At 37.8% G+C, this 27,996-nt stretch overlaps 1 protein-coding gene across 7 annotated transcripts in view; it reads left to right on the forward strand.

Annotated features, from left to right (window-relative positions):
* Window positions 1–27,996, forward strand: part of Dgkb (diacylglycerol kinase beta) — a 710,085-nt gene that overhangs the window by 668,842 nt on the left and 13,247 nt on the right. For all 7 annotated transcript variants that reach the window (XM_029484790.1, XM_021178688.2, XM_029484791.1 and 4 more), the window contains 2 exons: window positions 9,757–9,877; window positions 11,143–11,203. In XM_029484790.1, coding sequence (XP_029340650.1) covers window positions 9,757–9,877; window positions 11,143–11,203 — 182 coding nt within the window. The remainder of the gene's footprint in view (window positions 1–9,756; window positions 9,878–11,142; window positions 11,204–27,996) is intronic.

Here is a 27,996-nt window from a genome sequence, read left to right on the forward strand (position 1 = left end):
TTACCTCTGTTCCCTGAATTTAAAAGTTGTGTGTGTGTGTGTGTGTGTGTGTGTGTGGTGTGTGTGTGTGTTCTATGTAGAACAAATTCCCTTTGTTGTGTGCAAATTAGCACTCCTGTGTGAATCTGTTTATCCTCAAAAATGTGCTTTAATTCTTTGTTGAGGAATAGGAAAATGCTGAATAGATGCTGAGGTCAACTCTAAAATTGCACTGGATGGTTCCCTTCTTTGACCCAATACCCACACATTTTGTGCCCAATGTTATGAGTTTATCAGTCCAAAAGACTCATTTGGGTTTGGGGCAGACTAGGTCTATTTCAGACATAGTGACCTTAGTTGGCTGTATACATGAGGGAGATGCTGTGACCCATTTAAGCATCTGCTCAATAATTTGCACCTTGTTCGATGGATGCCTGTAAGTGTCAAACCAAAGCTGTTAGTAGGTATTCTTTGAAATGTGTATTTCAGCTCTACACTCACTATTTAAAAAACAGGCCATTCTAATAATTTTTTTCTAATAAAGTCAATACTTATTCTGTAGTTTTACCTGAGAGAGAAAAAAATAAAAGAATAATAGGAAGGGCTTTCACAGGGGCTTTAAACTAGCTAGTAAAAGTGGCACTCGGTGCAAACACATTAAAATTCTATTTTCCTTTACAAGTGTTTGGTGCAGATGACCCCCACTGATCTTAAATATATTTCTGTATCTCTAACTGAATAGAGGTTTTCCGTACAGCATGTTCTAATGGCACTCTGGCCTTTAGCCAACAAGGCACTGAATAAGGCTATTTTTAAAATACAGAAGCTGGGAACAGCTGCAGCAATCAAATTTGATAAAAACAGAGAGGAACTTTGCTTTTTTTTCCCCTAACGGTTTGTCCAAGTTTAGTCTTCTTTCATAGAACTGCCTTTGTCCTGTTGTATGAAGGGCTACAAGACCAATACAGTGAAGCCCTTTTAAACAAATAACTTCTACAAGAATACAACTAAAAAGAATCATTTTCCTTTGTCCCAAGGGTATCAATGCAGTGGTGTTTTGAACTATATTTTTTTAAAGTTTTACATCTTGTATGAGTATTCAGAAGAAAAGTGAAGCACATGAGTGAAGTCTGAAATCAGAAAAAAAAAAAAAAATCCCCAGAACAATTCCTTAAAAGGGAAGATGTAAAGTCCTTTGTTTCTTGGTGTTAAGAATGTTTGCTCTTGAACATCTCTTACCATCTCCAGTGTTGGAAGCGAGGGCTAGAGATCCTTCCAGGAGCTCAGTTTGCTCCTCTCATTAATATTTGTCAGCAGAATGCTGAACTTTTCTAAACCCTGGAATCATATCAGTACTGAGACTTTGCTGAGATAATGAATTGCTTTGTAAAATATAAGAAATTGTCTAACTCCTTCAGCAGGTCTGCATCGAATTGCTTCATTTTCCCCTGTTTTTTCTTTTTCTTTTTTCTTTTTTTTTCTTTTTCTTTTTCTTTTTCTTTTTTTTTTTTTTTTTTTTTTTTTTTGAGACTCAAGATCTTTGGAAACTTGCAGTACAAGAGTAACAAATACCATGATATTACTTGACACTGAGAATTTGTATAGTGATGGGTGGTTAGTGCTGTCTAGGTGTTGCCTATGTAGAATGAGTTTTTCTGCTAACTCTGTAATTGACATGGAAGAAGATATTGTATTTCTTTTAAGTATTTACAAATGAAATTAATTTAAAATCCCATTCAAATAAAACTACTTGTGACAACATTAATCCAATTTAGTAGTCCAGGGCAATAGTACAATTCTTTTTCTGTAGACATAAGGTCATGAAATAAAATTACCTTACAGCATGGGGAAGAGGAGGGGATGTTAGCTACAAAATGGAAGGAGTAAGGTGTCCACAAGACTATTCTTATTTGATAACATGCAGCCCATTAGATAGGATCGTCCATCTGTCAGCAATCTGTTATAAGCTTTCAAACAAATAAGACGAACCCAACCGAATCTTCCCTGACCAGTAAAATTCTTTCTTGGAAGCATTGATGAGTCAAGAATTGTTCATCTTTGTATAACAGGTGTTGCTTCTAAGAAGGGAATTCAGCTTTTGAGAAAACCGACTTTTCTTATCTGAGTTCATGAGGAGATATTCACTGTCTTTCATTAAAGCAAAAGTCCTTAAGCACTCACATGAACACATCTAATACACATAAGAGAGAGAGAGATGGATGCACATACACAGTTTTAAATAGGAACAATTATATTCTCAGTGCATAGAACCTTAAAACCAGTAAGCTTTCAAGGGATCGCTGGCCAGATACCAGATTTCAGGATATAATCCTATATTTTATTGGCACTTAAACATTCCAAGTAAGAAATTGTTGGAATTTGATTCTGCTTAGCAGTCTAACCTTTTCTGTGAAGACAAACTACCAGAAGAGGAAGATTTACTTTTGACCCAGTGATGCTTTTATGCACACTCACTCCAGCTATAATTAAGTCTTTCAATCACTTACTAGAATATGCAATATTTATTTGTAAGCAGGATAGATTGAATATCAAAACAGCTCTGATATACAGAGAAACACTGAGTAAAATGTCACTATGTTTCATCATTATATTTTGTCTTTGACCTCTCATCATTGAGTTTATGTGTTCAAGAAACCCATGCTTTTTAGATTTTTTGGGATATATATATATATATATATGTATATATATATATATATATATATATATCCTTTGGTACTAAAATGAAGGAAATCAGAAGTATCTCTTTAAGTTCTACATTTTTAAGAAAATAACTATTATTCTTCATTCTTCTAGAGAGTGTTAGAAAATACAGATAGTGTTTTTAAAGTGCCACTGGATTTGCATCCCTACTAGGTTGAGATTTAAATGTTTTTGTTTTGTTTTGTTTGAAACATGTAAGGGTTGCTGATATCCCCGCTGACTGTGCTCCTTCACTGGCCTCAGTGTTAGGGTGCAGATGCCCCTCCGAAAGCTATTCAGAATCTGCTGACATCAGCCTTCATTCATGAGCACTTGCTTTGTTCAGTGATGGCACTAATATGAGGAGACACATGAAGTAGCTTGGTTTATAGAAGGGGGCAGAGGAGGCAACGTACTGTGCAAACATTCCCACACACTAATGGCTCATTCACACAGAAAACAAGTGCGAGCCTTCAACCCCTCCACAAAGCTCAGGAGAGCAAGTTGACTGGAGGGCCCAGAAGCAGCAGTGTTCCATTCATCCCCCCGCCTCTCCTCGCACACACTCTGCTTACATTCCCTGATGCTACCCACTGTGGGTAGGAGCCATGAGTAACTGTGGGAAATCTTTAAACGAGTTCACTGTGGGTCTTCTGAATGAACTGATTCCTTGGTTTGAGTGTCCCGTGGTGAAGATCATTTTTCAAGTGACTCAGGCCAAGTGATTTACAGGCTCTGAATTGTTCTGGGCACAATGGGGATGTTGTTAACAATACACCATAGGTTTGTGCTCTTGTTAGATCATTGTGAAAAGGTTCAAAATTTTAAAATGTAAACCCAGATAGGAGTAGTCAGCTCTGGCCAGTTGTTTTCAAAAACTCAGATGGCATTAAATAAGATAATTAGAAGATAGGCATGTGATAATACTCTGTGTGTGTGTGTGTGTGTGTGTGTGTGTGTACATATGCATCAACTCTTCACCTACTTTTTAAATTCTATAGAAAGTAGACTCATCAGAATCTTCTCGTTCTTAGATTTTTTTTTTAAAAAATATTTTGAACAGAAATAATCTCCAAACGAGCTTTGGAGATTTCTTAGCTTTGGTACAGAGATTCAGCTGAGCTTCAGTTCATGTAACTTGGCACAGTCTTCATTGTTGTGCATTTTTGTAGTAATAAACTTTTTGTTTGTTTTATTACACAAAAATTCTAAAATATAGAGTATTGTTAATAGCATGATTTTAAGATATAAGATTTTGTAACATTCATTATTTTTCCATCAGTTCTTACTGTGGGTAAGTCTACAAAACAGTATGAAATTGAAACCAAACATGCTTCATTGGAAATCCATATTTTTAAATCATATGTGAAGACGTAAAAACATGTTATATCTTTGCCGTCTGTCAGGTGAGGGTAGTAGTATTAACCTCAAAAACCCTTGGGAGTTTTATCTAGGAGAATGCCTGAGAAGCCTTTAGAAGAGAGTATGTTAATAGCAAACATGCAATGTATATTGTAACTCTTCCTTTCTCTCTGTCAATTGTTGATGATATACAGTCACATAGTATGGTCATTAGTATGTCTGCCACTGTGTTATAAACAGATGTCAAGAAAGTAACTTATTACTTAAAATCACTCCAACATCAGCTCCTTTTAAATATTGCATCTTCTCCATCCTCAAGGCAGAGAAAAAGATTAAAACATGTAAATGAGAAACCAGTAGAAACTTGATATAACTAGAGGAAAGAATTTTGAAGTGTTCTAATATTTTTCCTTAACCTAGAACTTTTAAAAGTTTATTACAGGAATTGGTTTGTAGATCACTTAATCTGTGTGCTTGGCCTAACATGCATTGGCCATCAGTTAACTCTCCAGTAAAAAATAAATAGTTAAAAAGAATAGGTCACTCTGGCTCCTTGTTCAATGTCTTAAACTCTTGCTAGATAAAGTAAACATTACGGGGAAGCACATACTCTCCATATGGTCAGAAGATAGAGACCCATTGATGGTTGTACTGGCTATTTTTGTGTCAACTTGACACAGCTGGAGTTATCACAGAGAAAGGAGTTTCAGTTGAGGAAATGCCTCCATGAGATCCAACTGTAAGGCATTTTCTCAATTAGTGATCAAGGGGGAAAGGCCCCTTGTGGGTGGGGCCATCCCTGGGCTGGTAGTCTTGGGTTCTATAAGAGAGTAGGCTGAGCAAGCCAGGGGAAGCAAGCCAGTAAAGAACATCCCTCCATGGCCTCTGCATCAGCTCCTGCTTTCTGACCTGCTTGAGTTCCAGTCCTGACTTCCTTTGGTGATGAACAGCAATGTGGAAAGTGTAAGCTGAATAAACCCTTTCCTCCCCAACTTGCTTCTTGGTCATGATGTTTGTGCAGGAATAGAAACCCTGACTAAAACAATGGTTAAAGGCCAAATATGGACTTGATAAGTGGTGATGTACTTAGGAATTCATTGTTATGATACTGGTTACCCCCACATCTCCCACAGTGGGGCAGCATGCTGCAGGATGCCAGACACAAGAAGGATTTTCCTGCTCTGGTCCACATCTCCCTCCTCTCCCTTCAGGACAGATTATTCTGAAATGCTACAACCCACACTCAGCCTGCGTTTGCAGTGCACCCTCTTCTGTTCTCTCACATATGGCCGTCTGAAACAATTACATAATGAGACATATTATCAGGGCCTGCCTGTCAAGATGAAGAGACTATGAATAAATATTACCCACTTATTAGCTCCACTTCTCCTGTGCTCACTGATCTATCTGTGCCTCTGAGATTCAGATTTTATTCTTATATCCCTGGTATCCTGTGTAATAAAACAACAGTGAATTACCAATACTCAGGAAAGGATTTGAAAAAAATCAAAGGCCAGGCTGGAGGTGAGACTAGAGACAAAATATACCTACACCATGTTAAACACTGGGATCTGTCCCCTGTATCACAGAAACAAATAAACAAACAGAATCTTATTCTTAGGAAATGTACTGACTTTTCTAAGGCTAATGCTGAGCAGTTTTCTCTTTCTTATTTCATAAATATTGTCCATTACAAAGCTAAAAAAAAGTAAGATCTAACTCAGGAGATAAACACACATCCTAAGTCAGATATTTTTCGTTTGTTTATTCAGTGTGTGTGTGTGTGTGTGTGTGTGTGTGTGTGTGTGTGTGCATGTCACATCATATATGAAAGTCAGAGGATAATTTGCATTTCTCCCTACCATGTGGATTCAGGGTTTCCAACATAGGTGATCAGACTTGGCCAGGGCTGAAAACATTTGCCTCCACTCTCTGAGCCATTTCACCAGCTATTGGGATTACTTGATGCTCAACAAGTGACATCCAGAAAGAGTGACTCACCTAGATCTCTAGGTCTGGCCATAATTTTGCCTTCATGTCTGTGAGTTGATTTTTTTTTTTACACTTGAAAAAGTGAACAAGAATTTAATGACTGAGCATAAAGGAGCATGCTAGCTGTCCTACTGCTTTTGATATAAATTGGAAACATTGCTGTTTTATGATAAATCTATATTTAGCAAATGGATCATGCAAATCTTACATCACATGAATGTGGTGTGACACCATGGTTTGAAACAGCTGGGGCCCACATGGATGTGAATACTGACATGTGTGCCCAGTTGTTATGCCTTCCAGGTCACTGACATCATTGATATCTCTAACAGCAAACTAAACAGAAACGTTTTTGATCTGAAAGAGTTAATATTTCTCTTAAGCAGAGGTAGACAGACATTCTCGTAAAGACCCATACTGTGAACATTTTTTGGGATCCATGTTGTTCCTGACACAGAATTCATCCATCCTGTCTTTGGAGTGCTATATCACCACAGGACTTAAGTAATTATGAAAATTAGCTTACCAACAATGAAATTTAACATAGTTCTCATGACACAGTATATTATTGTTAAATATTTTGCACTCCTTTTATGTGTGTGTGTTTGTGTTTGTGTGTTTCACTCTTACAAAGAGACAATGCAGTGGATTTTGCTCATGAGCTACACTTTGTTACAACTCTTCTAAACTATGCAATCAATTGCCAGGGACATCCAGACTTACAGTTTGGCTAAATTTGAGGTGAAGAAATCTTGAATGTTTTAAAAGGTACTATAAACAGAAACAAATTTGACAATATACAGATGGAAATTATTTGTCCAAATCAGCCAAGATCTTAATCTCAATGATCACAGGCAGACAAGTGGGTCACATAGTATCAAAATTCCATCATATTATGGGAGCCAACTTTACAGCTCAAATGCAAAGTTGTTGGTTTTTTTTATTTTTGCTATGCCTTTTCTTTCCTCCTAATACCTAAGTAAAAGGAATATGGTATGTATTTATCCTTGATTGTGATCCTCAATATTCTACAATTCCTAGAGAACTCTTTTCATACAAGGGCATGAAAATATAAAAGCCCAACTCCTCTGAATTTGTTAGATATATCTTCTCTACTAATTATTAACAGTAGAATTGATTTGCGGGATATTTTTTCCATGGAGAAGAAGACAAATTAAAGATGAAAATCAGCAGGAGGGTGGTAGACAGTAGCAATATGGTGTGGGTGTAGACAAATCCCTGTGATTCATAGAAAAGTTAGGGCTCACAAATCAGCTCTGTTGTGAGAAACTGCCTCATTTGTAGAATAGTTCCCAGTCTTAGCTCATTAGAAAAATGCATAAAATCTCACCTATTTTGGAGCTGAGCAGTACAAATCACAGCCCAAATCCATGTTCCTTCTGTGTGATGCACTTTCTATTACCTTGCACACATCTGGGTTCTCAGCACCTGCCATGATGCCACTTTCTGGTTGACACATACCTAAGACATGTGAACACTAACACCCAAACTATGAAGCCAAGCACATTTGAGTGCCGGCTACAGCTGAAAGAATATGTTTCTATTCCCTGTCCATCTGTTCTTGGCAATAGAAATTTAAAGCTAAAAACAGAGAATAAGCTTCTGAGAAACAAGTCTAAATAGGGTGAAAGCGGAAAGATGGATGCCCTATGGTTTCAAACCTAAGCCATAGCTTGGTGATGCAGGTTCTATAGCTGAAATGTTGTTTTTATTTCGGATTGATTCCTGATGCAACTACAATGTAAAAATTGTAAAATGACATTCTTTTAGCATTCAGTTTATAATGCATTGGTTTGGCCATATATTCTTGTTTTAAGTGCTGCTGTTACACTTTCTAATGATCAGGAGTCTAGTTTTGGGGGTTTTGGAGTGCTCTTCACTGTGGTTGAATCCCATTGAACATGAGTCATTAAGAATTCAGAACTCTGAGCTATCAAACACTCTTTAGTAATGAGTGAAAGCTCTCTGTACAAGATGGATCCCACACAAACACATTTGCTTCTCCCCAAGTTTAACATTGACTTTACAGAGCTGCCAAGCATTTATCTTGTGTAATCACTGTGGCTTCCCACTGTGTGCTACCTCCTCCAGACTTCCTTTTGCTATTAAAACAGTACCAAATTATTGATTTACAGCTATAAAAAACACCAAGAACTTAACAAAGAATACCACACTGAGCAGGTTGGCATGCACCTTTAATTTCAGCAGAACAAGAGTATATCTGTGTTTGAACCCATCCTTGTCTGAATATCAAGTTCAAGGCACCATGTGTACACATAGAAAGAAAGAAAGAAAGAAAGAAAGAAAGAAAGAAAGAAAGAAAGAAAGAAAGAAAGAAAGAAGAAGGGAGGGAGGGAGGAAGGAAGGAAGGAAGGAAGGAAGGAAGGAAGGAAGAAAGAAAGAAAGAAAGAAAGAAAGAAAGAAAGAAAGAAAGAAAGAAAGAAAGAAGAAGGAAGAAGGGAGGAAGGAAGGAAGGAAGGAAGGAAGGAAGGAAGGAAAGAAAGAAAGAAAGAAAGAAGGAAAGAAAGAAGGAAAGAAAGAAGGAAAGAAAGAAGGAAAGAAAGAAGAAAACAAAAATAAAAATAAAAAGGCAAATGTGTGGTCACCACAGTATATGCATCCTGTCAGAATCTCAGCACTCTGTTCTAAAAATGAGCTAGTACACTCTCAAAGTGTGGGGGCATGTTACCCTGAGATTTACCTGGTTGGAGGAGACATGCTGCTTTCTGAATGACTACAAACCTTTAAAAGAGCCTGTGACTTACAAAGTACAATGCTTGCAAGAAATGCATCTATAGTTGTATGCCTCTCCTGAGCATAATACCAGTGTACAGTGTTTATACTTCAAAGTGAGTGGCTTCAACTTTGTCATTATCATTTTCCTTGGTATGTGAAGATTTAAAAAGTGATCCTGTGAATTTCAGTTTCTTTATGTTGGTTTAGAAGAGGTATTGATGATGTTTGTCTTGAGGTATATGCTTAATAGATACTAAAATGGTGGCACCTAGAAGTTCCAGTCCCTTTCTGGAGTTTCTATTAATAATATAAAAGATGATGTTTGCAATATGCAAGTTATCTTATCTGATCTTAAATATCATTTTTGTAGAGTATATATATTCCTTAACCTGAGGAAATATTTCCAAAAACTTCTATCATTTCTTTAACTTCAACACTTATCTGGTATACAAGCCACTTGATGAAAGTGATGATAAGACTCCATCTTGATAACCTATGAAATAAGCTTCAACTCCATGATCTCCAAGGTCTCTTGCTTGAGGAATTTAACAAAATCATGTCTAACAGCAAATATGTATGCTGTATTTATAGTGATGAAATGCTTATTTTGCTGCCAAATGTGTGATGTGGGCTGTAGAACTCTTCCGTGTATACATGTGGAATAACTTCAAGTTTGTTGATGTTAGAAACTACTGGTATGTTTCTTTTGGTATTATTTGGCTCTGAGTTTGTTCTTCCTACTTGTTTTAGAATAAGCTGACAGCAAATAGTGTTCCATAGAGCCCCAGAGATTAGTTATACTAACACTTACAGAAGTACAGCATTTTTTTTTGTTGTTGTTGTTGCTTTTGATTTTCAAGACAGACACTTTGTGATGTGGCTTAGATACTTCCATAAGATACCGTGTTATTTCTGTGGAGGACATGTGCATGCACTGTAATTGACCAGCTTTCTGTTTTCTTTCAGATCTGAGTGACCAGCTGCTGGAGGTCGTTGGCTTGGAAGGAGCAATGGAAATGGGCCAAATTTACACGGGCCTGAAAAGTGCGGGCCGGCGTCTGGCTCAGTGCTCCTCTGTGGTTATCAGGTAGTTCTTTAGCTCTAATTGACAGTGTGCTTTGACATGACATGATACGAAATTCACAAAAGGATGTAAGGTAACTGATAGTGATATCTTACTTTGTTTCAACTGATCAATGATTAGAATTTATTATGGATTTCAAAATGATAGAAATTAGTTCATTTTACAGTCTTAGTAGCTACTTCCTATCAGGTTCTATAGAATGTAATCTCTTATTTATTACCATGGTGTTTTGGTTATATTTTTTGTAACTGTGACAAAAAGAAATAAGAAAACATATTATAGGAGGATGGGTTTCTTTTGCTCAGGGTAGATGAGTGTCAGCACATTATGTGGAAAGGTTATAGCAGATATGTGGCTGGATCATGGCATCCAGGAAGGAAAGAGAGGGGAAAGGCTAGGGACAGCATACTCACAAGGACCTACTCCCAGTGCTCAACTTTCTCCAACAAGGCCCACCTACTGAAGCTTCTAGAAATTCCCAAACTGTCTGCTAGGGTGCTACAATTTATCATATGATTCTGCGGGTGATATTTCCAATTCAGTCATAATCTATGGATGCACCAACTAACATGCGAGTTTAGTCTACCCCTGTGTTCCTTCAAGCTCAAGTTACTGAAGCACAATAGACCTTACTACACAAATTATCCAAAGGAGAGAAACAAAGCAAACACCTGCTGTTCTCTTAAGTTACATTTTTCTCATGCACCACAGCAGAGCATTGTTCTTGGAAACCTAAATTACAAATAGATTCATGCCAAACTTTCCAACGATTGCATTTTTTTTACAATATTTCATCTATAGAAAAACATAGACTGTGTTTTGAACAAAATAGAACAACAAACTGTGATGCAGATACATTAAATATTATTTCGTGAATGTGTTGGTTCTAGAACGTCTTAGATACCCAATGTGTTTTCATAAGGTTTGCAGTGCATGTGGTAGTATCGCCAGTGGTGGTGGTGGAAATGGTCAACAAGGAGGCTCTTTGGTTTTAGGAATTCTCATAGTGTCTTTGAACACAAACCTTGGTATTTTCATTTAGCATTCTGAGTTATTCTTTATGTCACCACATTTACCAGGAAGCTTTTAACATTCTTGTGACCAAGGAACCTTTCAGTGTTTATTAATAGTTAATGAAATCCCCCTTTCAGAAGAGGTCAGCAGTGATCATATTTGCCTTCCTTGGACTTTATCATCTTATGTTTTACGGATAATCTGTTATATTAAATATTTTAGCATTATAGTTAAAGTGATTTTTTTTTCTCCAGAACAAGCAAGTCACTGCCAATGCAGATTGATGGAGAACCCTGGATGCAGACCCCATGCACAGTGAGTATCAAATGGAGGGGAATCATTACCAGTGTTGTTTTTGCTTTCCAGAGATTATGTATTTCTAAGGCTATGTTATCCCAGTATTTTTTTTGTCCTGTCTTCTCTAGGAACTGCTTAGCAATCCCCTTTTTCCTCTTTACTTATATAGAGAAGTTATTGCATTCAGTTTGGAAGCACAGTCCACTCCTGTAAGTGACTTACCTTTTTAATATATGCTTGAGCCTAACTACAGATACCAAAGACCAACTGTAAACTCCGAGACAAAGCAAAGTCCTGACAAAATGTCTCTTAAGTCTCTTAGGATTAATCGTCAAACATGTAATAATAAAACTGGTTATGGGATTTTGACACATATGAAAGAAAAAACTGCTGATGTACTATTAAGTAATAGCTTTGTTGTTTCTGAACATTTCTTACAGTCACTAGAGCCTAATATGCTCTAGATAATAAAATAAAGTAATTCTTTCTTTTTTCTTGATAACTGCCATTGTCATGGAGGTAAGATAGAGTCTCAAAGTTTTGATGTGCACTTATTTGAAGGACAGTGTTTGGATGTTTTTTTCTTCAAGTTTATTAACTCTTAATAGTTCATCTTTTGAAAAAAAATCTGTTCATCTCATTAACATATCTGTTCACTGGGTTGTTTAATTTGTTATTGTTTAGTTATCTTCACATTTTTGTGTACTCCAGATGGGAATACTTGTTAGTTGGGCAGCTAACAATTTTTTTCTCATTCTGTAGGATATATTTTTATTTCTTTGGTTAATTCTCTTGATGTTCAGAAACATTTTTATTGTGTGAATTCCCATTTGTTAATTGTTGACATTATTTCCCGAATAATGAAAGTCCTACCCATGGAGTTCTTGCCAAAACTTTTATTTTAAGTATTTGCCCTACTTTCTCCTTCATCAGTTTCAGAGTTTTATGTCTTTATATTAATATCTTGGATACATGTAGAATTGATGTTTTTATAAGGTAAAAGGCAGGAATCTAGTTTTATTCTTCTATGTCTAGACATCCAGTTTCCCATCAGCATCTGACTGTTGGTTTTCAAGTGTTTTCTTCTATCTCTCACTGTAAATTACAAATATCCTTCATTTTTCTTCTTTCACTTACTAGATTTTATGCATTTGTGCTTCATCTGGTATTCTGTAGACTCTCTGAATGGCACTACTATGTTCACACTTATAGTCTCAGGAACATTAAGTGTTGTCATTGTTAGAATTACCAATTGTCTTAGTTAAGGTTACTGTTGTGATGGAGCACCAAGAATAAAAGCCACTTGGGAAGGATACAGTTTACTTGGCTTACATATCCCAAGTCACAGCCCATTGAGGAATCCAAGATAGATACTTAGACTGGCCAGGAACCTGGAGGTAGGAGCTGGTGCAGAAGCCATGGAGGGGTGCTGCTTAGTAGGTTTTCTCACTGTAGCTTGCTCAGCCTGTGTTCTTATAGACCCAGGACTGCCAACTCATTATGGGATTGGTCTACTTGCATCAATAACTAACGAAGAACATGCTCTATCAACTTGACTACAGCCTGATTTTGTGGAGACATTTTCTCAGTTGAGACTATCCGTCTATGATAACTCTAGATCGTGTCAGGTTGATACAAAACTAGCAAGCACACTAATGGTGGTGGCAATTGTGCTCTTGGTGAGAGCATTGATGTTTGGAATGTTAGTGGTAACAGAACGATGATAATGGTGATGATACACGAGAAAACAATGATAGTAGTTATGATGTTTATGGTAGAGATTCTGGTAAATTTGTAGTCATGGTGGTGATCATTTTTTTATTAGGTAGGATGGCAATGGTCAAGGGAACACTAGTACTCTTACTTTTAGTTGAAGACCATTGTTACTGAGTCATGCTCACAAGAGAATAAGTAAAAATAAAGCAAAAAGAGTGGAACCAAACTTCTTTGCAGTCTTTCAGATGACACAGTGGTCTTGAATAAAGACCCCTGATACATTATGCTCTAAGACTTTCACATGTCCAGATACAAAGTTATCAAAATACTTGATCAGTAGATCTAATTCTCTCTGTCTCTTTCTGTGTCTCTGTCTATGTGTGTGTCTCTCTCTCTCTCTCTCATACACACACACACACACATAAATTACATTTAACTCCATATTTATGAATCAATTCACTGAGTAGGGAAAACTAAAACATTTTGTCTTAGTCTACAGTACTAGTTTATAGCAGAGTAGTGACTAAAGCCATGCAGCTGGACCCCAGGGGGCTGCAAATTCTTTATTCTTCCTACAGCCATCCTAAAGTGGCAAAGTCCTGGGTGCCTGGAGAGCTCTCCTGGGTAAGGTCTTGTGCAAGGCACTTAGCTTTGGTTTCTAGCTCTGCAAGGACTATGTCTATAGATATTTAATTAAATTGTTAGAATAGGTTTAACTGACTACCATAAGCACTTCTGACACTGATTTGAGCTTTTCTTCCAATTAGTAGCAGGATACTCACTTCACTTACTAATTATTATGATCTATAATTGTCAAATTAATAAGTTTATACAATTTAAATTTGAATTTCTCTTTTTATAAATGTAATTATTCATTTAAAACATTTATTGTAGCTTACAGTGGGCCAAGAACTATACTACTCTGAGGTTTATTACTATTAATTTAAATTTTGGAATATTCTACTTTTCCTAGAACCACATGGGGACTTTGAACTTTAAATTTTTATTTTAATTGAAGAGAATATTTAATATTCTTAGCAGTTGTATAGCTTAACTAGAGAGAGGGTTTTTTCCTTCAATAAAATAGCTCAATGTTTTTCTTACAGAACATAAGAAATTATAGAATGTTAAAATTCTTTGCTAAATTTAAATATCCATAAGCTGATATTCGATTTATGAAGGAGTTTCTCTAGCTATAATTTTAGAGAAACCAGAAGGTCTGTTTTCTTTTGAATTGCATAGATGGTGGAGAAGGGCAAAAAATGCATATGTCTTGAGTCTTAAATCAATTAATATAATTTTTATAAAATCAAGAAAATATAGATTATTGAAATGGATTGTAGTGATAGTTGTTTAACAATGAAAATTTTCCTGGCAGCAGTGAAATTAAAATGGCATTAAAATAGGTTGAATGTTTTATCAGAATGAAAAATGTTAAGTAATGTCAAAAAAACCAAAGTAATGTTTATTTATAAATTGTACCAGAGCTGCATTACAAATATCAAGAAGAGCAAAAAAGAGAAATTTAAATTCCTACTTTATAATTCCTTTCATGACTTTTTAAATTCTCCCACTTATAAACAGTCAAATAGCCCTGTGATCATAATATGTTAGTGTTAACAACAGTAACAAAGAGTGGGTTTTAGCCTAGTACCAATGTCTTCATCATTTTAGTAAACATATTTAAAACAGGAGACAAGAATACATGTTGACATGGATGGTTTGGACGAGCTGCCTATAATCTGAACTCTCCAGCCTCTTTTTACTTTCTAACTTTTCCTCCTGAGCACACAGAACATACTGGCTTTATTAGCCATGCATTCATGTAAGGCAAAGGGCAGCCTAGAAAGTGGAGGAAGATTGAATAGAACAATGGGATCAGGCAGTGACCATCACAGATTTCCTTTCCTATCTGTGCACCTGACATGCCCCACTTTTTGCAGTTGATAGACTTTTATTTATTTTATTGGTTATTTCATTTATTTACATGTCAAATGTTATCCACCTACCCAGTTTAAACCCCTATCCCCTCCCCTGTCACCCCTGCTTCTATGAGGGTGCTCATCCACCCACCTACCCCCTCCCACTCACCTCCCTAGCATTTCCCTACACTTGGTCATTGAGCTTCCATAGGACCAAGGAATCCCCCTCCCATTGATGCCAGATAGGGCCATCCTCTGCTGAATCCATGGGTCTCTCCACGTGTACTCTTTGGTTGGTGTTTTAGTCCCTGGGAGCTCTGGGAGCTCTGGCTAGTTGATATTATTGTTCTTTCTGTGGAGTGGCTAAGTCAGTCCTGTCCCTAACTCCTCATTGGGGTCCCAACAGTTAGACTGATGGTGGCTGCGTGCATTTGCATCTGTATTTGCCAGGCTTTGGCATAGCTTCTCAGATGACAGCTATACCAGGCTCTTGTCAGCATGTGCTTCTTGGCATCAACAATAGCATCTGGGTTTGATGCTGCCGATGGGATGGATCCCTAGGTGGAGGAGTCTCTGGATGTCCTTTCCCTCAGTCTCTGATCCACTCTTTGTCCCTGGAGTTCCTTTTGACAGGAACAATTCTGAATTAATGTTTTTGAGATGGGTGAGTGACTCCATCCCTCAAACAGGGGCCATGGCTATCCACTGGATATGGTCTCTACAGGCTCTCTCTCCCCTTTTTTGGGTACCTGATTTCTTGCACACTCCCCCTTATAAATAGTAATGGGTCTTGCTCTTCTGCATTATTTTGAGCAGGTAGGACCATGGCTCACCCAGTTATTCCAGAGCTGGAAATCTGAGTTCTTGTACATCATATTTAATATCTCCTAAATCAACAAATATGTCCACTTAATTACATAATTCCATGTCTTCAATCTTTTCCTTTCTTTCCAACACTACAGCCACCATCTTAAACTTGCCCCATTAAATGTCATTCTATGTCTGACTTCTAGAGAAAGGCTACACCTACTCCTTCTCCCATCCCAATTGTTGTCCCCTTTTCATTTACCTGGATTATTCTCCTTAATATGTTCACTGTGGAACATAATTTCACTATAACCCTATCTTCTTAGAATTTTTCATAGGTTTCTGGATGAACACACATTACGTTTTCTTTTCAGTAGTTTTTTCTTCTACTTCCTCTTTTCCATGTACTGCACAAGGTCCTGGATAAATTTTTCTTCCTTTCCTTACAATGGGCACAACTTGTTCTTTGAGACAGTCCTTGCTTTTTCTCCTCCACAGAGCCTGTTGCAGGGATTATCTGTCCAATCACATACATACATACATACATACACACACACATACACATACACACACATTCTATCTCCCCACTTCCTCAAACATCAGCTCCATATCTGCTGCCTGTGATAGCACCAACCACATCATGTTAAAAGTACAGTCATTTCCCTACCCCCACCCCTATGTAGACATAAATTTCCTGTAGTCATGGGCCATTGCTTGGGTCCTCCATGTACTCTCAGGATACAAAAACTCCTCTTCCTGCATAATTTGGTTGCCAGTACCAAGTAAACTTTGAATTTATAAATTTCTTAAATACTTCTTGGGGTAGTATAGCATTTTAAAACATGCTTTCTACTAAATCTTCTTTCACTGAACATAATGTAGTTTGGCTAGCAATTCATTCACATATTTTCATATCTAAATACATGTTAAAGTTATTTTGAGTTATCTTTATTCATTATATTCTCAAAGCAAAGAGCTTGAATGTATCATGAAAGGAATACTTTCCCAATCTCTAAAGATTAAATCCTCTGTTTCCTGGTATGGTGAAGCTTACATTTCTCTGGTTACTTCTGTGTTGTTGGTTGTATATTGATTGGGCATATCCTGAAGACTGTCTTCTGTAACTGATGTAAAATTTTGATAGCTAATAGTAGTGTATTAGTCATTACCTTTGACACCTTCATAAAGCATGATGCCCATAGAGTTTTAATATGACATAATCTTGCTGCTTTCTCTATGATTAAGGACAAGAAAGGGTTGCTGAAACTTTCTTCCATATTGCAGAGAATAGAAAGTCATGAACAGATCATAATTGAGTGGTGAAATGGCAAGATTTAAAATTTGAATGTTCATTACAATCATAGCTGACATCAAATCATCTTAGAAGCATTTAGAAATGGATGCTCTCCTGAGCCCTTCTATATTCTGCCCTTGAAACCTGCTTGCCCCATTTTGATTTCCAATGTAACTGTACTGGCTGGTTTTATGTGTCAACTTGACACCGGCTGGAGTTATCACAGAGAAAGGAGCTTCAATTGGGGAAGTACCTCCATGAGATCCAGCTGTGGGGTATTTTCTCAATTAGTGGTCAAGGGGGAAAAGCCCCTTGTGGGTGGGATCATCTCTGGGCTGGCAGTCTTGGGTTATATAAGAGAGCAGGCTGAGCAAGCCAGGGGAAGCAAGCCAGTAAAGAACATCCCTCCATGGCCTCTGCATCAGCTCTTGCTTCCTGACCTGCTTGAGTTCCAGTACTGACTTCCTTGGTGATAAACAGCAGTATGGAATTGTAAGCTGAATAAACCCTTTCCTCCCTAACTTGCTTGTTGGTCATGATGTTTGTGCAGGAATAGAAACCCTGACTAAGACAGTAACTAAACTGTGTCATTTATAGCAGAGAGACAACTTTTGTCAAATAGCATTTTTATCATTATTTGATAATGGTCATTGAGTTATAATTCTCAATCCAACCAAAGTCATCAATCACACCGCTGCTCCTAGTAACACTGTGCACCACTCTTGTACAGCTATGACTCCTATGATCCCCAAATTCAATGTCTCTTTATTCTCCTTTGAGTACAATTCAGTATCATTGCCACAGTGTTAAATTATCTTTCCATCACCCCCTCACACAAATATTCCCTTGATTCTCACTTGCCGTCTCCTCTAAGGAGGGGAAGCCCCCCACTCTATCACCTTCTCATACCTTCCCGCTGGAGGACTAGGTACAACTTCTCTGACTGAGGCCAGACAAGGCAGCTCAGTTATGGGAACAGAAACCACACACAGGCAACAGATTCAGGTACAGCCCTTATTCCAGTTGTTGGAGGACCCACATGAAGAAGAAACTACACTTCTGCTATATATGTGGGGAGGTAGGTCCAGTATATGCTCATTCTTTGCTTGATGGTTCAGTCTCTGGGAGTCCCTAACAGTCTAGGTAAGTTGTCTGTTAGTCTTCCTGTGGAGTCCTTGACTTCTTTGTGTCCCTCAATCTTTCCTTCAATTCTTCAACAAGACTCCTTGAGCTCCAGCTAATGTTTGGCTGTGGGTCTCTGTGTCTGTATCTGTTGACTGTTGGGTGGAGCCTCTCAGAGGAGAGGCTATGTTTCTGTCTGCAAGCATAACAGAGTATCATTTATATTGTCAGGGATTGGTTCCTACCCATGAGATTGGTCTCAATTTAGGGCAGTCATTGGTTAGCCAATTCCTTTGTCTCTGTTCTATCCTTGGACAAGTTGGAGGTGGGTCACGTTTTCGGTCAGAGGGTTTTGTGGGTAGGCTACTGTCCTTATCCCTCAACTGGGTGTCCTGGCTGGATAAAGGAAGTAGCTATCCATATATCCATATACCCAGAGCAGTGGAATCCACATACAACAATGCTAGGAGTATCAGCTAGAGTCACCCCCATAGTCAGTCTGGGTCCTCCCCATGTCCCAGGTCTCTGGCACTTCCTAGAGAAGCCCATCCCTAGCCTACCAGTGACTTCCTTTCTCTCTTCTCTGCTCTCCCTGCACCTGATCACTCCCCAGCCCAAATCCCCTTCCCCGAGGATCTGTATGAGAATATACAGGGAGGAGGGGGGTTGACAATGAAATGTAAAGTGAATAAATGAAAGAAATAAAGAAATAAATAATAAAATAATCCTCCCAGCACTGAGACCAGCCACTGTGGACTGTAGGAGTACTTAAGAGATTTCCTGGTGTTTCAGCTTCCTTTTGTGCTGTACCTGAAATCACATTTTCTATTTTGAGGTTCTCTGGTTTCCAAGAAAGCTGTCAGTCAAGCTGTAGCCTCTTCCTGATGCTTTCCAGTATGAGGGATTGGCATACTTTTCCATAATCTTGACTGTAGTTTGTTTGTTTGTTTGTTTTCTTTTATTGGAAATAAATTCTTTTCCCATGCAAGATGCCATGATTATAGTTTCCCTTTCCTCTACTCTTCCCAGTTACTCTGCTGTGATAGTCTTCTATAACTGTCTCTATCTGCTGAAAAGTGAATTTTCCTTAATGAGGGATGAAAACTAAATTTCTCTGTGAGTATAAGAAGTATTTAGAATGCAGTTAGGAAAGTAACAGTCGTGGGTTCTCCTCTAGGATCCTGGATCTTAGTATAAGTGGCTATCTGTAGCTGGTTAGGTTTTCAGTGGTAGGCATCATTTTCAACCTGTTGAGTGGATTTTAAGTCCAATTAAACAGGTGTTGGTTACTGCCAGGATATGAGTACCACAATTGCACCTGTACAGTTCTCTCAGTGTGCTAACTACTGTTTCAAGGGCATCACAGCCACATAGGATTAATGATCCCTTTAAAGATTCCAAAAGATTCCCTGGCTTCTTCCATAGCAACTTCTGGTATTATAAAAGCTAGACCTCAGTAAGGAGGCTTTTAGTTCAGATCCAGCTCAAATTATCTGATTTCTGTGTCCAATGTGTTTGGTGTCTTTATACATAGGTATTTTCCTTCACCCTCTGAGAAGCAACCATTAATTAGAGCGATAGCTTATAAAATTTTGGGTGTCTCTTGAACTATGTTGGCCAATAACTCAATAGAAGGTTTCTCATGCCTGGTACTTGGAGTTTCTTAGAAACTCTTTGACTCTTGTGTGAGCACTGCCAGCCTAGTAATCCATATCTTTATTGGATAGATTTCTAAGATCATCATCCTCTTGACTTCAGTCATGCTTGGCTCTTGGGGTTTTTGAGTTACTTCTCTACCTAAAAACCTAAGGCTTTAATTTCTTGGATTTTCCCCCCTTTTTTTTTTTCATACAGTGTATCTTAATCATAGTTTTACCTCCCTAATCTCCTCTCTAATTTTCCCTACCTTCCTACCCATCCAACTACCCAACTTCTTTCTTTCTATCTTTAGAAAACAAACAGACAAGAAAAGAAATAGCCATGCTGAACACTTAAAATGGAGCCTACTCTGAGGGTGTGGGAGATTCAGGTAGACAGTACTCTTCATTCTTGTGGGGCTGTAATTTCTTTATCAAAGAAGGTTTCTCCTCTTTTGAGTTTTTGGTAGCTATCTCTGTCATGCAATTGAAAAAGAATCAGGATGGGAGGCATTGGTGTTTGGGGGAACAAAAGGGACATTACTACTCTCTGATGTGAAGGTTTCTCATTTTTACCCAATGAGTGAATAAAAGAAGATTTCTCTTAAGCCTTTCTACATGTACTTTATGTGCATCCTGTCTTCTATAAATAAAATTGTTGTCTTTAAATGAAAGCCAGGAAGAACAAGATAGGTGGGTGGCTCTGAATTATTCCCCTGTCTGACTGTTTTGCTTTTGAGCTTCTTCTGATAGCTGCCTCAAGTTTTCTGCCCTGGGTCTGTGGTACTTTCAGGGACAGTGTAGTGCCTCTGAGGGAGGGACCCTGTCCCTCTGCATCAAGTTTTATTGCCTCAGGCTGTTTTGAGATCTGTTTAAATTCCCTCCATCATCCCAGCATATTATCATCCACAAGTGTCCATCTGCTGACTTGGAAACTTCACAATATATTTTCCACTTCCGTATCTCTTACAGAACCACTAAACAAGTCTTATAAATACTCTAAAACTGTTAAAAAAATCTTACCCATTTTGAAATTTTTCATTCATTTTTTTTTCTCCACACCTTAGCCCTGAATGTAGGCAATTTAAGACAGTGTCTATCTCGCTGTTTGAATGAAAATAACTCATGATAACAGCATTAACTCTCTCACTTACCTATTCAGATAACACTAAGAGATCAGGTATTTCGGTGTGTCAGTAATGATTTAGGTAAGAACTTAGGATTTTTCTTTGAAGATTTCTCTGTGGAGAGAGCCCTTTCCATGACTGTTGGACATAGAGAATAAGGAAGACTTTATGACTGTGGTTTTCTGGCTTAGTGCTATTGAAGGTTACCAGGCAATTACAAGACTTTCCCAACCTGTTTTTTGTGCTACTTATGTCTTATGCACCTTACACTTATTTGCCAAAGGATAAAAAGAAGAGAAAATGACATGCTCGGAAAGTTTTTCTGCATATAGCTGATGAAAAAGAGAAGTGTTGTTATACAATAGGCAGGCAGTCCAGGAAGATGCCCTGCCACACAGAGACTTTGCCCTGAAGCAGGGTGTTGGCACAGCCATTTTTTTATTGGATATTTTATTTATTTACATTTCAAATGTTATTCCCTTTCCTGGTTTCCCCTCCAGAAACCCCCTATCGCATCCTCCCTCCCCCTGCTTCTATGACGGTGCTCACCCACTTGAGTGGGGAATTCAGGCTGGTCTCCAGTCTCCACTTGAGCTGAGGTGTGAACCCAATGGTCATAATTCACCTTCATTACACAGTAGGCATTCCCTCATGCTCCTGGTACTCTGGCCTCTGCCTAAAGTACCACCTCCCACAGCCCCCACAAGAGAAGCATGGTCAATAGTCACATAAGCAATGGCCCAAGCTTCTGACCTTAAGGCTAAACTCCTCCCCAGTTACCTAGCAACAGTGAAGATCATAAAGGGGGCTGTTAGGTCTCCACCTCACTCTCTTATTCCTTTGTTCCCTTACCTCTGACTTCTCTCACTTCTCTCTCCTCTTCCCTTTCTCTTTGTTTTCTCCTTTCTCTCCTCACTCTCCTCCCTATCTCTCTGTCTCTGTCTCTGTCTGTCTCTCTCTCTCTAATAAAGCTCTTAAACCATAGAGAGTCTCTGCGCCTCTCTCGCCAGTGTTGGGAACTCCTTTCCTCATCCCTCTCTCCTATAATCCCGGGGTGACAGGGTGTCACCTAGGGGTTCCCAATCGGGGTCTTCCCCTTCTCCACACCCCCCTGCCACGTGGGTCAGGCATGATCACACAGTGGCGAGTGGAAAAGTGTCCGACAGCTCTGCCTGCGTCCTCCTGCCCAGAGCACAGGAACTCTGGCTGGACATTTGACCCCTTTTCCTTTCCCTTCTTCCCCCGGGCCTCGGGGGGGGGGTGCTTTTATTTTGTTCCCAACATACTTGCTCACCCACTCCTGCTTCCCTGCCCTGGCATTCTCCTACACTGGCGCAGTGAGTCCTCCAGGGACAAAGGGCTCCTCCTCCCATTGATGTCCAACAAGGCCATCCTGTGCTACATATGCAGCTGGAGCAATGGGTCCCTCTGTGTGTACTCTTTGGTTGGTGGTTTAGTCCCTGGGTGGTCTCAGGGGTCTGATTGGTTCATATTGATGTTCTTCCTATGGGTTTTCAAACTCCTTCAGCTCCTTCAGTTCTTTCTCTAAGTCCTCCATTGGGGACCCACTGCTTAGTCCAGTGATTGGCTGCAAGCATCTGCCTCTGCATTTACCAGGTTCTGGCATAGCCTCCCAGGAGACAGCTACATCAGGCTTCTGTCAGCAAGTTCTTCTTAGCACAAGCCATTTTAAGAAGGAGTTGTTTTAATGATCTTCTCAAAGGCCCATGCAAAGTTGAGAGGTGTAAAATTGCTCTCTATTTGAGAATATCATGTACATAGACATTTCATAGAGTATATTAGCATAATAGTACCTGTTGTACTTTATGTGTGTATATGTGTATATTGCTTTTGACTTTTTGTTTTCTTTTTTACTTAAACATGATGTTATGGAATTATAACCAGACTTGCTTTCATCTGGCTATGTAGCCAAGAATGACCTTGAATTTTCATTTGCTATTCTCTATCACTCAACAGCTGAGAGTACATGAGTGTGCTACTGAGTCTAGTTATATGCATTGTGGGCTCATCACACCCAGGGCTTCACATGTTCTAGCCAAGCCCTTTATGAATTGAGGCAAATTCCCAGCTCTTTGGGTGGTTTTGTTTTGTTTAAGAAACAACAGATATTCTTAAAGTCAAACCCCAATAGGAATCAGTTTTCACCAAAAAGCTGCTTTTGTCAAAATAACAATACACAAGAAAGATTTAGAACAGAAGAACAGATCAGGACAAACTTGAACACCAAAACCACAGGTAGATACATTTTCTTTAGTTTTTGTTATTTTAGGGTGTTTGTTTGTTTTTTGAAATATAACGTTGGGTCTACTGGTTAAGTTCACTGACCCACAAGCCTGAGGACTAAAGACAAGTTTGAAATTCTAAGAAAGGCTTGACAGAATCTCGGCCATTTTGTTAACAACTTTTCATCAGTTTTTATTTAAAAACCATTCTAGGTTTTACTATTTTAAATGTTATTTTGAGCAAGCTGGCATCTGCAACTGAAATAGTCAACTTTTCTTGCACTTTAGCAGAAATTGCATGCAGTCAGAAGTTAAAAATACTTTTCACTCCTTGAAAGCAACGTTTTATGGAACTTCTGCAAGGAGAGAGGGAAAAGCTACGTTGGAAGGAAAGTGTCTCTCCATCGCACTGGGGGAAAATGAAGGAGGGCCAGAGCCCAAGGTCTCATCTATCAGATCCATGTCCTCCAGATATCAAAGTTACTTCGGCTTCTTAAAATGACTTATAATTTTTATATGAATTATTTTTTTTATTTTAGTTACATTGGTCTTCTGCTTCCATGTATGTTTGTGTGAAGGTGTCATATCTCCTGAAACTGGAATTACAGAAAGTTTTGAATATCAGTGTGGGTTCTGGGACCTGAGCCTGAGTCCTTTGGAAGAATAGTCAGTGCTCTTAACTTCTGGGCCATTTCTCCAGCCCAAAACTTTATTATCTGACAGCAGTTACTACACATAGCAAATAAATACTGGACGCTTGTTGAGACTATTACTAATTGTTCTTAGCGATACAAATAAAGAGGCAGTAAGGGTTTCATGGTATATGTTACACACTTGATTTAATGCAGTTAAACGTTCTTCCTAGTGTTTAGTTGGATTGGGTTTGAGGAATTTTGTAGTTGGGTTTGGTTTTGTGAGACAGGATTTTTCCATATAGCCCTGGCTATCCTAGAAGTTATTATGTAGAACTAGGCTCTCCCTGAATTTACAGATATCGGCCTCCCTAGACTTACTGGGTACTTGGATTAAAGATGTGTACTGCCATGCCTGACTTCATTCTATTTCATATATAGAACAAATGGTCCATAATTGTAGATAGTATTGAAGACAAAAACCCATATGATTCTGTGATCAGATAAAATCTGACATAGGTTCAAGATTTGGACACAGCATACAAAAAGCAAAATTGTGTTGTTTTTGCTGTTGTTTTCCACTGGAATTTGCTTATAGACTTATTGGAAAATCACAGTATGTCACAATAAGGCAGAATATTCTTTATAATAACCTAAAAAAACTCACATCAGAATTTATCAAGAATACAGTAGTGATATCAAAGTTATCACTAAAATTGCCTAGCTTGAATCTTATTGTCTTACACTAAATTGAGTAACTTAAAATACTATTAAATAATGTTTGAAGTATCAGGCTGATATTTTTCTAGTAACAAATGTCTGGAGAGTTTGTTATGAATATTATTTTCCCACTAAAAGTTATATAGCTACTGTAACTTAACACTCCCTGAGTTGACAGACACTAGTTTTAGAGAATCTTGTACGGTTCTAATGGCTTACTTTAGAAGGGGGTGGAAGGAATCCAGCAAGGAGCAAATATATTTTTAGCTGTGAATGAAAATGAATAATCCATACATTATAAGTAGAAAATGCAAATAGTGAATATTTTTGATGTGCCTAGAAATTGGACTGGGCCTACACACAATTCTCTCACTACCAACAGGCTAGAGGAAGAGAAAGAGACCTCAGTTTGTCCACTGATAGTATAGCCACTGATGCCTACAAATGGTAGGGGGCAAAAATCACCATGTACATTTATGACACTGTTAAGGGAATAAATAAATGAATAAATACATACATACATATATACATACATATCAAAATCACAAAAGAAATGACATTGAGCTTAATATTGAAATATAGTAGTGGTAACTCCCTATTAAAAGAAATACAATATTTTTCTATTTAATGAGTATCAGTCTTTTTATACTTGGAAGAATATAAAATTAACATGTAAAGCATTTGGACAAGCAGTGAATTGCTTTTATGGGAGGATTACCTATTCTAAGGTGTTAATAGAAATACTGCTGCAAAAGTAGTTAAATACAGTACAAACATCCTTTACCTAAGACTTAATTGGTAAAGAGTTTGCATAAATTTACATTTCTAAACTTAAATGTCTTTCAAAGACTGACAAGTTAGTGTTTAGCTGGGCATTATTTTATGTTTTCCCTTGTTACTTATGCATTAATTAGTTCTGTTTACCTGTGCATAATTTTTCCTAATTCCACAACAGTTGTTTTTTTGTAATTGACAATGCAATTTACTGCCTATGTGCATTCTGGCCCTTAAACAAGAATAGCAAGGCATAAAACCATAGTCTCTTCATTTGGGGATGTTGGGTATAAAGGCATTGGTTGTGACTAATTTCCAATTAATTTCTGGTGGTTACAGGGGAACAAAACAATTGTACCTCCTCATTAAGATTTAAAATATTCCAAAGTGTCATCTTTAGGTGTTTCTGGAATATATAATTTCCATTTTGGTTCATTGCTTGACAGCTCTATTAATTTAAAAGCCCAGTAATACCTATTAGTACAAAGCATGAAAAAAATACCATTAATCATTTATTTTAATTTTGCAGCTCTGTCATTTTCTCAGTATGTTTTAAAATGATGATGACACCGTAATATGCACAATTCAAACTGGATGAACGGGAAATGGATAACACTACTTAGGAAAGATACTGAACTCTGTTATTAGAGCTTAATTAATGCCAAACTGATTAAACTTGATTGTGACTCAGGCAAAAATATTTTAAAGAATTTTTATTGCCCTATTATATTTTAATGTTATCACAAATTCTGTTTATAGTTAGAATTACCTATCTCTAGATCTTTGCCTTAATATTTTTAATTTAAACATTATGAATATAATTAAAGTAGTCAGTTATTACTTATTTTGAAAGAGTTGTTGGTTTCAGTGTTGGAAATTGGTTTCATTTATCTAAAAATAATAATCTCTCCTTTTCATACTTTTCAATAAGAATTGGAAAAACCAACTGGACAAATATGTAATAGCAAGAAACATAATGAAAAGTATACCCATTGTGCAATACCTTATAAATGTACAATGTTGATAAAAGACTGCAATCTCTAAAAGAAAAACAACTGCTTGTATTAAAAGAATTCTAGATATAGTCGTGATTGAAGAGAGAGAGGACAGATATGAGAGAAGCATCAGGTCTTAATAGCATCAAAACACGGATGTAGGTCAAATTCTATTGCTTTTCTCTAGACTGGTTCAGATTAGAGACATTGCTTTATTCAACAGGTACCATTAGACTACTGTGTAGGACAGAATTCTTCCCATAATTAGAGATCATCATCAGATGTATCACCAGATCTGAGCCTAGCTGCTGCTCCACTTGCTTTAATTTCATGTATTAAGATTAGGATTTAAACTAGTATAGTGCAAACTTTTTATAAAGAGTTAATCAGCGGTATTAATACCTAAAAAGAATGAGTGTTTCCTAGATATCCTACTCAATTCAAATAAAAGATAAAGTTAATGACTCTTAATAAAAGTTACCTGCAGAGAATTTAATAATTTACGGTTTCTATTTATTTGAAAATGTTGAACACAGTATCACAGGTTTCATTTGAGGTGTAAGAAAGTTAAGTGTTCATGCATTAATCACTCCATCCTCACACATCTGTAGAGTAAACAAAATGAATATTATTAAACAAGAGGCTACTATTTGCTTTTGTCAACATGGACCAAACAGACATATTTGGGAAGAGGGAGTCTTAAATAAGAAAATGCCCCTCCATATGATTTGCCTGTTGGAGTACTGGTATTTTTAATTTGGGGGTACTGGTATAATTAATGATTGATGTGGGAGGGACCAGAACAATGTAGGTTGTACCACCCTGGGCATGTGATCCTAGGTGGCCTAAGCAGGTAAACTGAGCAGGCCAGGAGGAGCAAGCCCATAAGCACACTTTTCCACAGGCTCTGCTACAGTTTCTGCCTCCAGGTGCCTTCCTTGTGTCCCTGTCCTGACTTACCTAGATGATACATTAAGGCTGGAAAATAAAATAAACCCTCTTCTCCCCAAATTGATTTTGGACATGTCATTTTTTTCTTAGTAATGGAACCCTTAAATAAGATAATGATGTTCAACTCATTAAATACAAATTAATAAGAAACTCCAATTAATTTTATTGAAACCAAGAAAAAAATATCAGCTGTTTACTTAAATGATCCTTTGTCAAGTGTTTATTAATGAATCTCATATTAATAATAAAGATAACACTGTAGTAATGATGCAATCATGAAGGTGCTTACATTTTTTTAATGCCCAGAATTTTTTCTTTTCTTATTAGATATTTTCTTCATTTATATTTCAAATGCTATCCCCTTTCCTAGTTTTCTCTCCAAAAGTCCCCAATAACCTCCCCCCCCCCTTGCTCCCCAACCCACCCACTCCCACTTCCTGGCCCTGGCATTCACCTATACTGGGGCATATAATCTTCGAAAGACCAAGGGCCTCCCCTCCCATTGATGGCCAACTAGGCCATCCTCTGCTACTTATGCAGCTAGAGACTCAAGTTCTGGGGGAGTGGGGAGAACGCACTGGTTAGTTCGTATTGTTGTTTCTCCTATAGGTTTCAGACCCTTCAGCTCCTTGGGTACTTTCTCTAGCTTCTTCATTGGGGGCCCTGTGTTGCATCCAATAGATGACTGTAAGCATCCACTTCTGTATTTTCCAGGCACTGGCACAACCTCACAAGAGACAGCTATATCAGGGTCCTGTCAGCAAAATCTTGTTGGCATATGCAATAGTGTCTGGGTTTGGTGGTTGTTTATGGGATGAATCCCCAGGTCGGGCAGTCTCTGGATGGTCCTTCTTTCTTTTTTTTTTTTTTT

This window comes from Mus caroli, chromosome 12, assembly GCF_900094665.2.
Source record: "Mus caroli chromosome 12, CAROLI_EIJ_v1.1, whole genome shotgun sequence".
Taxonomy (NCBI): Eukaryota; Metazoa; Chordata; class Mammalia; order Rodentia; family Muridae; genus Mus; species Mus caroli.